The sequence below is a fragment of the Salvia miltiorrhiza genome, chromosome 4 (genome assembly GCF_028751815.1).
Source record: "Salvia miltiorrhiza cultivar Shanhuang (shh) chromosome 4, IMPLAD_Smil_shh, whole genome shotgun sequence".
In the NCBI taxonomy this organism is placed as follows: Eukaryota; Viridiplantae; Streptophyta; class Magnoliopsida; order Lamiales; family Lamiaceae; genus Salvia; species Salvia miltiorrhiza.
The window spans coordinates 13,225,959-13,240,361 of record NC_080390.1 but is presented as its reverse complement, the minus strand read 5'-3'; the positions used below and the strand labels follow the sequence as shown (position 1 = coordinate 13,240,361).

General features: G+C 38.2%; 1 protein-coding gene across 2 annotated transcripts; it reads left to right on the top strand.

The window, feature by feature from the left end:
* The first annotated feature begins 2,221 nt into the window (after nucleotides 1-2,221).
* LOC131021175 (uncharacterized) lies at nucleotides 2,222-9,096 on the top strand. 2 transcript variants are annotated; one of them, XM_057950265.1, is made up of 9 exons: nucleotides 2,222-3,065; nucleotides 5,245-5,430; nucleotides 6,102-6,194; nucleotides 6,325-6,507; nucleotides 6,588-6,690; nucleotides 6,785-6,970; nucleotides 7,112-8,112; nucleotides 8,191-8,567; nucleotides 8,650-9,096. In XM_057950265.1, exons 1-9 carry the CDS (start codon nucleotides 2,832-2,834, stop codon nucleotides 8,711-8,713), a joined length of 2,427 nt encoding a protein of 808 aa, XP_057806248.1. In that variant the 5' UTR covers nucleotides 2,222-2,831; the 3' UTR covers nucleotides 8,714-9,096. The 2 variants fall into 2 exon arrangements, with proteins under 2 accessions (XP_057806248.1, XP_057806249.1); XM_057950266.1 differs by lacking the exon at nucleotides 2,222-3,065 and adding an exon at nucleotides 3,088-4,885.
* The last annotated feature ends 5,307 nt before the right edge of the window (nucleotides 9,097-14,403 follow it).

Genomic DNA, 14,403 nt, shown 5'->3' with positions numbered 1-14,403 from the left:
TTTTTTTATTTTTTTTTTTGCAAATCTGATTTTTGATCGCTGCCCCCGCCAGCCCCCACCCACCCCCACCCCCACCCTAGACAAAAAAAATTAAATATTTTGGATTTATCAATTTTGTGAAAAAAAAAATTTGGCTTGGGGGTGGGGGTGAGTCAGCGATCAAAAAATCAATTTTTTGAAGAAAAAAAAATTGACTTGGGGGTAGGGGGTGGGGTGGGGTAGTGAAAATACATAATTTGTAAAAATGTAATGCATTTTTATGTTCAAAGTTATGCATTATTTGTGTGAGACATTATGCATTTTTATGTTAAAGTATATACATGTAAAACATGTCAGTTTTTGGGGGGTGGGAGTGGTGGTGGGGTATGGGAATTGGGGGGGTGGTGTGGGGTGGGGTGGCAAAAATACTTAATTTGTAAAGATAAATGCATTTTATGTGAAATTTTATGCATTTTTTATATGATACTTTATGCATTTTATGTGAAACTTTATGCACCTAAAATATGTCTATTTTCAAAAAATATAATTTTTTTTTTATTTTGAAAAATATATTTCGATTTTACCCCTGTGCAGATTTTACCTTGAAATGCTTGGAAGCTCCTTGCCACGTGTCACAATCTTGATATGTCACATGTCACAAATGTGTGGTCTAGATTTGGACTACGGATCTACCATAAACTTTGATACTACAAGATTCCAACCCTATATATATATATATATATATATATATATATTTTGACTACTGGCTACTGGCTACTGGCTACATTGTTGTTTCGAATAATGATTTCAGCAAGTTAACATATACTACTATTTTATGTTGAACAACGATTTTAATTGAAACCCTTTGTACAATTAATTAGATGTCATCTCAATGTGAACACAAAAGGATATATAGAGCCATTAAATTAAATAAATAAAACAGACTGTTGCATATTAATGTTCCAAGCATCAATTGATACAACTACTAATAATTTGTCCGATTGAAGTCCAATTCAACAAATATGTCATTTTCAAAATTTAAATTTTCATAGCACTGCCAACTAATTACTTACAACTCCCCATCCCAGCATTAAAAATTTTCCCTTAATAGTCAAAAAAGAATTAAAAAAAATAAACCCCCTTAACTAAATAAAACAGGTAATTAGTCAACCCACCTAACATAATTTGCTAAACGCATTCAGACAAGAATGTCAACAAGTTTTACATGCAACACTCGAATTTACATATATCATTCCATTGTTTCGAATTATACCAACACAATTTAAAATGCATAGATTACTTTAAGAGATACCTCTTCTACTTTTTCTTTTTCTTTTTTATCAGGACTGTAACAGTTACAGAAAAAGAAGAGCAAGCTCATTTGAGCACCATATTGAGAAGCTAGATACCTCTTCTACTAAGTCGCAATATTCAATTTTAGCCTTTCTCATATAGTAAAAAATAATTTTATTATATAGACAAAAATTACAAAATAATATCCTTACACGTTTACACAATTTACACGAAGTTTTTGTATCACCAAAATTCGTATAATAATATAAAAAACATCGTTACACGAATTTACACTAAATATTTCGTGTAACTATCATTTTTTCATGTAAAGATATTAAAGTAAAAAATTGTTATTATATTATACTCCCTCCGTCCCACTTCAATTGACACTTTTACTTTGGCCACAAAGATTAAGAATAAAGGGTTGAGTGTGTAAAGTGTGTGTGGACCATTTGTTTAATGTGTGTAGAGAAGGTAGGAACCACATATTATTTTTGAAAAGTGTCAATTGAAGTAGAACAAACAAAAAAGGCAAGTGGGACGGAGGGAGTATATATGTATATATATTATCATGCTATTACAAATTTACACAATTTGCTATTTTATTGACTATCATAGATTGCCGTCTATTATTTTTTTAATAAATTACATAAGTAAATAAAAAAATTTAAAGATCGCATAATGATGGGCTCGACCCCAAAACCTCAAGCTTTGGGTACCAATCACCTATTGCTAAGCCAACATTACGCACACGATTGCAGCCTATTTTACTAACCTTACTTCATTTATCCATCCCTTACAATCTAATCTAATAAATGAAAAACTCAAAAGATTGGCATAAAGACAACAAGTAGATAATGAAAATTGAAAGTGATGTAAATAAGGCAAAATGAAATAATAAGTGATTGCATAGTATAGGTTGAACTTGAAAACTTGGACCCATCAAACTAGGGTTAGTAATAGTAAATTCCCTTTAACACAAAATCATGTGTAAGAGAAGAGAGGGAAAAAAATTAAGAGCATCGTAATCGGCGGTAAATAATAATGAAAAATTAATGTAATTCGTGTTGCAATCATCTGCAGTTGGTAGTATAATATTTATGTCATTTGTTTATATAAATTCGGAAAATCCAAAACCAAATTCACACAGATTTTCGCGTTTTTTCGTCTCTGCTGTTTCTTGTTTCTTGCTCGGACCTAACACAACAGGAACATATAATCGAACACCTTGTAAACTAATGATAATCACTCTTGTCTTTCTTTAAACTCTCCGAAAAAACTCCCATCAGTTTTTGGGCATCTTTTTCCGCCCTTTCAGCCCCAAACCCTTTTCCCCATTTTGCTAACTGTGTGGAAAAGGCAGCATCTTTCGGTGCTTTTCACGCTTTTTGCTATTTTATCGCAATTTTTTTCGATTTTAATTCGTCTTGTGTGTGTGTATGTGTGTGCTTTTTTCCTGATCGAATGGTGTTTATGTTGTGATATGTGTGTATTGGGTTCAAATAATTGCGTGTGTATGAATTGCTGAAGTGAAGAGATTAAGTTAAATTTGAATTGAAATGGGTGATCTCCCGGTTGGCGGCGGACCGGCGGAGATGAATCCTGTGGCTTCACATTCGCCGCCATTCGCTGAGCCGAGCCGGTTGGAGATTGGGGCAGGAAATTGGGCGGCGGCTGAGAGAGCGGCGGCTGAGATAATCAGGAAGGTACAGCCCACTCCTGTATCAGAGGAGAGGAGAAAAGAAGTGGTTGATTATATTCAGAGATTAATCAGGGATTGTGTTGGTGCTGAGGTGAAAAATTTTAAGTTTTCTTTTTTTGTGTTTATCTTTTTTGACAGATTTTTACTCCTTCATGCATTTTATGCTATGTTTTGCTACTGGTTTGAGAAATCTATATGCATTGTTATGCACTTATGGTGATTGTCTGATGAGGATTCTTGCATCTAGAGATGTTAGATAGATAGTGGCACTCGCTATATGCTATGTTATCGACTTATGGTGATTGCTTGATGAGAAACCTTGCGTTAAGAATGGTAGGTAACGGCTCTCTCTATGTGCTATTCTATCGACTTACACTGATCGCCTGATGGAATCTTGCATTTGGTGATGGCAGATAGCGACACTCTAAATGACGTGTTATAGACTTTGTGGTGTTTGTGTGAATTGTAGTGTGGATCACTGGAGTTTTTACCATGCATTCGGTGATGTTATAATTTGGTTTGTATGCATGGTTATAATTTGATTTGTATACGAGGATAGCTTTTATGGTAAATGTAGGTGCGCTCATTCTGGATTATTCTTTTGCGTAATTAATGCTGAGCAATGTGTCTAACGAAGAAAGTTGGCATATGAGATAAAGAGTTCTTTTCGTGACACGTGGAAATGGTAATGTGGGGGTGTTTGATATCTAGGAAGTAGTTCTTTGTTTATTGTATCGGACATAGATTCATAGAAAAGGTTGATCAAATTGGTCCACGTGCCGTTCATTTGGATGTGGGTGACTTGTTGTGTTTAGGGCTTAGGGATGATTGACAAAATATGTAGTTAATATGATTTGATAGGTTTTTCTGTTGTTTTAGTTGCTATTAAGGCTATTCTAAATTCACATAACTTTGTCGTTACATGCATTTATCGATAAAGCTATTGCGTCATTAATGTTGAACGATGTGTATATGGAAGAAAGTTGGCGATATGAGATAAAGAGTTGTTTTCATGACACATGGAAATGGTAATGTGCGGGTGTTTGATATGTAGGAAGTAGTTCTTTGTTTATTGTATCAGACATAAAGAAGATTTATCAAATTGGTCCACGTGTCGCTCATTTGGATATGGAAAACTTGTTGTGTTTAGGGCTTAGGGATGATTGACAAAATATGTAATTAATATGACTTGGTGAGTTTTTCTGTTGTTTAGTTGCTATTAAGGCTATTCTAAATTCGCATAACTTTTTCGTTACATGCATTTATCGATAAAGCCATTGCGTAAAATGCTGAACAATTATGTATGGAAGAAAATTGGCGATATGAGATAAATAAAGTGTTGTTTCGTGACACGTGGAAATGGTGCAGGGTGATGTGGGCGTGTTTGATATCTAGAAATTAGTTCTTTGTTAATTGTATCAAATTGGTCCACACGTCGTTCATTTGGATATGGTGTTTAGAGATAATTGGCAAAATCGTAATTAATATCATGTGATAGGGTTTTTCTGTTATTTGGTTGCTATTAAGGCTATTATAAATTCGCATAACTTTGTCATTATATGCATTTGTCGATAAAGCTATTGCCTTTTATGAACTTATATTATACCACATGATTAACTATATGAATAATCAAAAATCTATATTCCACCCTTTCTCAATATATTGCCCCCGTGTTGGAATTTCTGTTCGTTATAAGTTTACTTCGGAGATGTTAGCATATATGACTAATGTTTCGTTAGAAAATAATAACAATAATAATAATAACCATTTAATAACTTTGTAAATAAAGTTTGTTCCTTTTAAAATATCTCATAGTTATAACCTTATGGAGTTGCAGGGCCTTGGAAACTCCTGCCTCATCCTTTGCTTCATAACCTATTGCTTCTCGTTGCTATTTAACTTTCCTAAATGGTAGGACAAGGAACTCTGATGTTGTCTTCACCAACACTTTATCTTCTAGTATTAAATACGAGGATTATATCTCATGTTTACTTCCATTCTCTAAAATATAGTTCAAGCCAAAAAAAATGGCCATTCTCTTACTTCACGTTATAATGAGTGTAAGTTATATAATATTTGTATAAAGTGGAATGAGATCGTTGAAAGTAATTCCCACCAAGTATTTTCTCTACTGGTGCTTGCTTATACTTTGCAAGAAGTCGCTGATGCTTGTAACTTTTTGGTTCTGACACGTAGGGCTTAGTATTCTTTCTTTTTCGCCCCAAACCTTACATTTCTATTTGTTGGATCAAAGTTTTGACTTTTTGCAGGTCTTCCCCTATGGATCTGTGCCACTGAAAACTTATCTTCCGGACGGAGACATTGATTTAACCGCCTTTGGTGGTGCAAATGTTGAAGATACTTTGGCTGATGAAATGAAATCTGTATTAGAAGAAGAAGAGAGAAATATAGGCGCCGAATTTGTAGTAAAGGATGTCCAACTCATCCGCGCCGAGGTATGCATGCTTATTTTTTACGAGTAAAGATGCGTAATCCGACATGCTTGGTTTTAGATAATATATACTGTATATTTCAGAATTAAGAAGATTCTGGTTTCATCACCTTGTTCTACGGCATGCATGAATAGTAGGTTAAGGCTGATAGATGTTTCAGAGAAGTCATCGAACTGGTCTTGTGAAAAACCTGTAAATTCTAGTTAATCTAATCGTTTTGAGTGAGATGGTCCAGTGATAACTTAGGGCTTAGTGGTGTAGCTCCGGAGATGGAGGTGACCATAGAGTAGCTGAGTGGAAGAAAAGGATTCATGTAGCAAGCTTCGAGATATAATGAAGCTTTACTAAGAAGCTTAATCTTTATGTGGTGCTCTACACTCAGCCCCCTTTCACATGAGTGAGGGCTACTCTGATAGGTGGAGAGACGGGATGATACGCGCGTAATATTTAAATTACTTAGTCCTCTGATGTCAAGCCATCCTTTCCCGACATTGTGGCTACTTATATTTATTTTATTCAAGATTTTTCTATCTTAAGTCATTGGCCATGAATGCTGCATTTTCATGTGTTCTTCGTCACTTCTTGCTGACAAAAGTTGGATATTAATCCAAGGGCTTGAAATTTATGGAAGTGTGTGAAACCTGGCTTGCTGAAACAGCGTTTGTATGTGGCAGGTTAAGCTTGTGAAATGTATTGTTCAGGATATCGTAGTTGACATATCGTTTAATCAAATTGGGGGGCTTTGTACTTTATGCTTCCTCGAGCAGGTAACTTATGTTTTAAAGACTGAAGTACACGACTGTTAATAGATTTATTTTATTCCTTGATCAGAATTCTTGATAGCTGCCTCATAGTATCTTGATGCGACAACTATGATGCACTTTCTTTCCTTTTCAGGTTGATCGCCTGATTGGCCGAGACCATCTGTTCAAGCGCAGTATTATCTTGATCAAGGCGTGGTGCTACTACGAAAGTCGTATTCTTGGAGCTCATCATGGGCTAATTTCTACCTATGCCTTGGAGACACTCGTGCTGTACATTTTCCATCTATATCACTCAGCATTAGACGGACCTTTAGCCGTGAGTCCTCCTAAGTACAATCCATTTTCTTCATTTTGCCTTGACTTAATATACCTAACAATCCGTATTTTTCACTTTAGGTTCTATACAAGTTTCTGGACTATTTCAGCAAATTTGATTGGGATGCCTACTGTGTTAGCTTAAATGGAGTAGTCCGCCTTTCCTCACTGCCATCTTTTGTTGGTGAGAGTCTTTTTATTAGTCGGGATCACATAGTTTCATAATTAAGATGCTACGGGCTGAAATTTAACTGATTATTTTGTTATCTGTTTTACAGTTGAGATCCCAGAAGATAGCGACAAAGATTTACTGCTGAGCAATGATTTCCTGAATAATTGTGTCGACATGTTTTCAGTTCCTTCTAGAGTCGGTGACAAAACTCCACGCGTGTTTCCAAGGAAGCATCTTAACATAGTTGATCCGCTGAAAGAAATCAATAATCTTGGACGTAGTGTCAGCAAAGGTATAAATCGTTTATTACTGCACTTGGATTGAAAGATACCCTTTTTATTTGTCTAGAATACACTGTTTACTGTTTTAATGTATAAGCTTCGCTGCATTGAATTCAACGTCTCTTTTTTTAAAATTTCTGTGTTTTGTGCAGGGAACTTCTACCGCATACGCAGTGCCTTTTCTTATGGGGCTAGAAAACTTGCACGGATACTACTACAGCCTCAAGATTCCATTGCTGACGAGCTTCAAAAATTCTTCGCAAACACCATGGCAAGGCATGGAGGTGGACAAAGGCCCGATGTTCAGGATTTCGACAAATTGTTAATAAGCAACAGACCCGTATCTGTTGCTCCCTTTCCAAACGCTGGGTTTTGTAGAACTGATAATTTTGATGAATATATGGATGAGTATGCCATTTCAACTGCAGATTGGCAGTCTAGCTCGGGTAAGCTGTCTGAAGATTCGTCTCAGGGGTTTGAAAGAAAATTAGACACAGAAAATCGGGAGCAGAATACCATCTCTGCTCTTGACGGCAATAAAATTTCTGCAGATGCATGCGTATCTCGAACTCCAAGTGCAGAAGAGAGTGTCAATGGAAGCGAAGATTCAGATAAGTGTGAAAAGAGTGCTTCTTTGTCGGCCCTGTCAGGAAGTGACGAAGGAGGAGTTTCTATTGTTGGTAGTCGTCAAGAAAACGTGCTAGTTGGCAAAGCCGGCCACGCAGTGCTTTCAACCGAACTTAGGGATGCGTTTTGGGATCAAAAGTCGCCCTCCATGTCGGGGGATTCAAATCATGTGGATATGGACCAGAGCCGCGCAAGAATGAGTGGATTGGCCGAATCTTTGGATTCAACGGATCTCACGGGGGATTACGATTGCTACATTCAACATCTGCAGCATGGTCGACGGTGCTATGAATACGGCTTAGGTATGCATCCTCTGCCCGTGGCCCCATTGCCAAGCGCTCCCTACCCATGGGAAGGTCTCCTCCCAATATTACATTATAAGCAGAACGGTTTCTCCCATCATCATAACGGCTTTCATCCTAGTCCAGCAATCTACGGCATGCAACCCGTCCTTCTGCCAGCCGTTCCGTTTGCATGGGACGACGTGCCAAAACACCGCGGGACAGGAACATATTTGCCAAATACGGTATGCCAATTAGGCCGATTTGTCGGGTCCTGATGATCTTTGCGTAATAATCGCCCTTTTGCTTTGTTATTTTGGCAGAATATGTCCCCTCATGGTAATAGGTCTCCGGGTACGAAAGGAAGGAATCAGGCGCCATCAAGATCCATGCGTCATCACAATGGGCGAAACATGACCTTTCACGACCCAAATATGCTCCATGAGCTCTCACAGCCCGTTGACAAAACTCTGGGTGCTAGCGCTAGCTCGTCTGACAGCTACCCCACGTTTCCTCCTCATCAAAACGGGCATCCTAAAGTGAATGGCGTGTCCATCCATCGCGAGAGCATTGAAGTTGAGTTGGTTGGACATCCACCCGTGTCAGAAAACAGTCGGCCACAAAGAACAGTCTCATCGTCACCGAGAACTCCATCAGGGGCGCACAAAACCCAAACTGCACTAAGCAGAGAGCAGGATAGGTAAGCAAAGTCCACTCCCAATTCATCTTTGGGTTGACAATGATATGTATTTGAGCGATTTTTGCTCCCTCCGTACTTGTAGGATGTCGCTGAGGTCTTCATACCGACTCAAAGATGAAGACGACTTCCCTCCGTTATCGAGCTGAGAAACGGTAACAAGAACTCTGTTATTTGTTCTCTTGTCGATTTTCTTCCAAAGGAAAACCGGTATGCCCGAGGCTTGAGCTTCTGTGGCGTCGTCTTCCCAAATGTTGTGTGTGTTCGGCCTTGTGAAACTGTTGTAACCTTAAAGGTTTTGTGTTTCTTTTTAGTGCCTGCATATTGTGGCAACTGTTTTGGCAACAACATAGGTTCAATTTAAGGTTTTTGCATAGAAACAGTTACAGATCTTCATCCTCAACTTTTTTTCTTTTACATCATATTTTGTGTAGTTTAGTCATCGCCATTGTTGTTGAAGATGTCAAATCTTGCTCAAGAGAATGAATATTCTCTTTCACTGAAATTATAGAAATTTTCATAATTGTCTCTATAGAAACTCCCATAATTCTCTGTCTCTCTCTACAATTGTGTGATAAGTGATAACTGGATAGAAATGCTCTGAGCACTTCCAACAGTTCTAAACTGTATGATATGATATGATATGCTCTCTCTCTCTCTCTCTCTCTCTCTCTCTCTCATGTGAATTACAAATTTGAATGAATATTGTGTTATTTACTATAATTAACTTTATGTCAAATGTTGCTGAAGAGATATAATTCTCTGTCCAATTGTGTGCTTGTGTGCGATCTATGATGCACGGATTCTTCAAAAATCAGCATGTACGGCGAATTGGATTCTTTTAGGGTGCGATTCTCTCGGATTCTCGTCGGATTCGCACCCGATTCGCCACGTGGCGTATCTATTAAAACAATTTATAAAAATAAACCGGATTCGCAAATTCCATAGGCGAAATTCACGTATCACGTGCACGAAAGGCCTACACAAGGTTATTTTGATAATTTTATTTTCTGTTATAACTTATATATATTGGACTAATAATATTTGAATCGTTATATTGTTGCTCAATTAACTTATATAATTGAAAATGTTTAACTTTTAAGTAAAATAAAATATAAATTACATAGAATTAATTTAAGAAAATTTAAATTGTATATAATTTATAAGCATTATATATCATAAAATTTTAATAATTAGATGTATCATTGCCGAATCGCACCCTATAATTTTTAAAAATCCGTATCCCCGTACTCGTATCGTATCGCCCCCGCATCCGCACCCCCGTACCTATGCAACATAGTGTGCGATATTGGACAGAAATGTTTCACAAAATCTCCTGTAGTACACCCGGGTTGACCCGTAATCAGATTCTGACTCGTATGCTAATTCAAATTTGCATCTTGACCCAAATCGTGTAAATAACATTATTCAGTTATACAAATGACATTATTTATAACTGACATTATTCAATTATATAAATGATATTGTAATATTTTAAAATGTTATAGTGTCAGTTTCAATCTTATAGTGTTATTTAAAATATTATAGTATCATTCACAATTTTATAGTGTTAATTACAGGAAGTGTTATTTATATTTCTGAATAGTGTCAATTATACACAGTGTCATTTACAATGTTATAGTGTCATTTGTATAACATAATATTGTTAATTACAAGCAGTGTCATTTGTATAATCGAATAGTGTCATTTACACTATTTGAGTTATGATGCGAATTTGAATCAGAATACGGATTAGGATCTGAGTACGGGTCAATTCGGGTGTACGATACACCAGGTGTACCCAAGACCACCTCGAAATGTTTTAAGCACTTCCAACAGTTTAGAAGGACATGCTCTCTCTCTCTCTCACACACACACAAACATATTATGTGAATTATAAATTTGAATAAATATTGTGTTATTGAATTAACTTTATGTCAAATGTTGGTGAATATTCTCTTTTGCTGAAATTATAGAAATTCTCATAATAGAAATGTTCTGACTTCTGAGCACTTCCAACAGTTCTAAACTGTATGAGATATTGATACTCTCTCTCTCACACACACCCACGCAAATACATTAATTTATGTGTATTACAAATTTGAATAAATATTGTTTTATTTACTATTATTAACTTTTATTAAAGAATAAAAGTCACGCACGTATATGTGGTTAATAGTTATCCCTAGTTTTTGAAAAGCATGGAAATTGCATCTGTAGAGTGACGTTATTTGTTTATAATTTCATGAATACTTTAGTTGAGACATCATAGATTTGCAGAAAATTTATTAGTAAATTCAGGAGGCGACACCTAGATCTCTTTAGGTTTTAAAGTCAAACACAGTGTCATTTTCGAATTATTATTTTTAAGTGATTTCAATATAAATTACTTGTATTATTATGAGAGTTGGCATGTTTGAGGGGTTAGCCGTCTTTGTCATCGTGACATAAAACAATTTGCTATTTTTAGTTTTCATGACATTGCATTATTACTATAATTTTGTTTCTTGTATTTGTAGTTAATTAAAAGTCTGAATATATACCATAACAATTTGCAATTGTGTTAACAAAGAAAAATGTGTATTTCTTAACTGTGCTAATTAAACTATTTTTTATAAAGAAAATCAATTTAGTAATTATAAATGGTACTGTTGGAATATAAGCTTGCGGGCGTAGTACAATTTAACACAGAAATGTAGGAGATGAGAATACAAGGGAAAAACTGTATTTGAAATTACAATCTAATAAAACCAGAAAGGCAGCCGAGTCGAGGAGGGTCCTCTGTCCGCAAGACGAGATACGCCCCGGTAGTGCTCTCGGTTTGGCGTGTCGTCCCCAAAGATGAAACGGCTTCGTCTCGTAGGTAGCAGCACCGCACACCAACGAGCTCCGGCGAACTGGAACGAGGCGAGAACAGAACTTTACGATGCAGAGTGCAGCAGAGTAAGAGTGTAATGCTTGTTTTCAGGTGTTGTGCTATGATGCATGGAGGCTGTCCTATTTATAGGGCACAGTCCACATCAATAGGGGGAGTTAATACCATTGATGGTATTTAAGTGTGTCGGGAGTTACAGACAGAAACGGACGTAACAGCCCTGCTGTTTGAATTTGCCATGAATTCTCCGACAGCGGTTACAGAAGTAACGGCTCTGCAGTAATGTGGAAGCTTCCTGGGAGACCAAGGGTCCTCCCGGGCCAAGCCCGAGCGGGCTTCGTGTGCATGCGCGTAGGCCCAACCGAGTTGGGCCTCGTCCCAAGTTTTCGTTGGTCCAAAAAGATAATAATCGGTGTGGGCCTAGGGTAGGCCCAAAGACCAGCCCAAAGACCACCCAAAGACCAATTGCCAAGATCCAAGTCCACGGCCGCGCGTCGGGTGACGGGGACGGGACGGGACCGGGACCGGGGCCGGGGCCGGGGCCGGGCGCCGGGCGTCGGGCGACGGGGCCGGGGCCGGGGCCGGGCGCCGGGCGTCGGGCGACGGGGCCGGGGCCGGGGCCGGGCGACGGGCGACGGGGCCGGGGCCGGGCGGGCGGCGGCGGCGGCGGCGCGCGCGTGTGGGCTGTGCAACCCGTCACGTGTGCACACAGTTTTATTACATCCTATGATGTAATAGCTTTTATACTGTAATAAATGTTATCCACATTCCGATGTGGGATAAGCATTAAATCTTATTTAATGCTTATCTTTTCCCACAGCTCAATGTTTCAAGTACCCAACTTTAAACAATTATTTCTCACTCACCGGAAATCGGTTTTGAGTAAATAAATATACTACGATCATCTACTCGGAACGTAGATCGATCCTGTCCCATTTAATTATGCTAAATTAAATGTTTTCGGTACTCGAAAAATTCTCAAAGATTGGTTACTCACAACCAATTTCCAACAATCCCCCACATGAGTGGAAATAGCCAAATGCAAATGCAGACACAAGCTCTGTTCTCAAGAGACCTTAGTGCATTAGAATAGGTGGTTTGCGGCCTTGAACCATCCTTAGTTAATACTATCGGATATACTGGTGAATTGGTAGAACTTGATGTCTTTGAACCATTTCTCCTTCGTGTATACCGAGACAACAGTATTAACACACTAACGCCTCAACCTCATTTCGTTCTCACGTTTTTGTCCTTTGCGGGCCTTGGACAGCTCTTTGGATTCATAAGCGTTAGGTCGATGCGGCCCCCACATCTCACTTATATAGGTGATTCTTTTCCGAGTATCCTGCTATACTCAACCTCCCTGAGGTGTTTAGGAATCATTAAAAGTCAATGACTTAACCTTACCACTAAGCAGGTTTCAACACTCAGTTGCTCTCTAGGGAATGCAAGTAGTTTGAGTGTTCTACTTGGAGTCTTATAGCTTAGTTTTCCCATTGAACCACGTTCTTGGGATCTCCAGTCATCATGGTTGGGTTACCACTATAATCATCCTTATATTGTGGATTTGACACCCATTCCCTTTAGCAATTTATACATTTGATCTCGATTCAAAGCTTTAGTGAGCGGATCGGCCAGATTATCTATTGACTTTATATAGTCAATTGAGATAACTCCACTTTCGATCAAATGTCTTACGGTATTATGTCGTCGACGTATGTGTCGAGACTTACCGTTGTACAACCCACTTTTCGCCCTCCCAATAGCTGCTTGGTTGTCGCAGTTTATCATGACAGGCGGCACGGGTTTTGACCAACATGGAATATCTTCCAAAAAGTTTCATAGCCATTCGGCTTCTTCACCTGCTTTGTCTAAAGCGATGAACTCTGATTCCATAGTTGATCTAGCAATACATGTCTGTTTTGTAGACCTCCACGAGATTGCTCCTCCCCCTATAGTGAACACGTAACCACTCGTTGATAACGAGTCTTTCGCGTCGGATATCCAGTTAGCATCACAGTACCCTTCAAGTACCGGGGGGTATCTCGTGTAGTGTATTCCAAAATTTAGAGTATACTTTAAGTATCTCAAAACTCTCTCAAGTGCTTTCCAATGTTCTTTACTTGGATTGCTTGTATAGCGACTCAATTTGTTCACTGGGCATGCAAGATCAGGTCGAGTGCAATTTGTAATATACATAAGGCACCCAATGATTCTTGCATATTCTTCCTGTGCAACAGGTTCACCCGTGTTCTTTTTCATGTGAACGTTGAGTTCTAATGGGGTTTTTACAGGCGATTTGTCAAACGCATTAAACCTTTTGAGCACTTTCTCAATGTAATGAGATTGTGTCAAAGTTATTCCATCGGTGGTTCTGAGAATTTTCATTCCAAGGATCACGTCAGCTAACCCCATGTCTTTCATGTCAAAATTTCTTTTTAACATGTTCTTTGTATCAACAATGATACGATTGTTGCTTCCCATAATCAACATGTCGTCTACATAGAGACACACCATAACGTACCCATTACTAGTGCTCTTGATGTAGACACATTTGTCACATTCGTTGATTTTGAAGCCATTTGACAACATGACATTGTCAAATTTCAAGTGCCATTGCAGCGGCGCTTGTTTCAGTCCATAGAGAGACTTTACTAGTTTGCATACCTTTTTCTCTTGTCCAGGTACTACAAACCCTTCAGGTTGTTCCATATAGACTTCTTCTTCTAGATCACCGTTTAAGAACGCTGTTTTAACATCCATTTGATGAATCTCAAGATTGTGCAGAGCAGCAATCGCGAGAAGCACTCGAATAGATGTAATCCTCGTCACTGGTGAATAGGTATCGAAAAAATCGTACCCCTCACGCTGCTTAAATCCTTTAACGACTAAGCGCGCCTTATATTTGTCTATTGATCCATCAGCTTTATATTTCCTTTTTAGGATCCATTTACATCCTAAAGG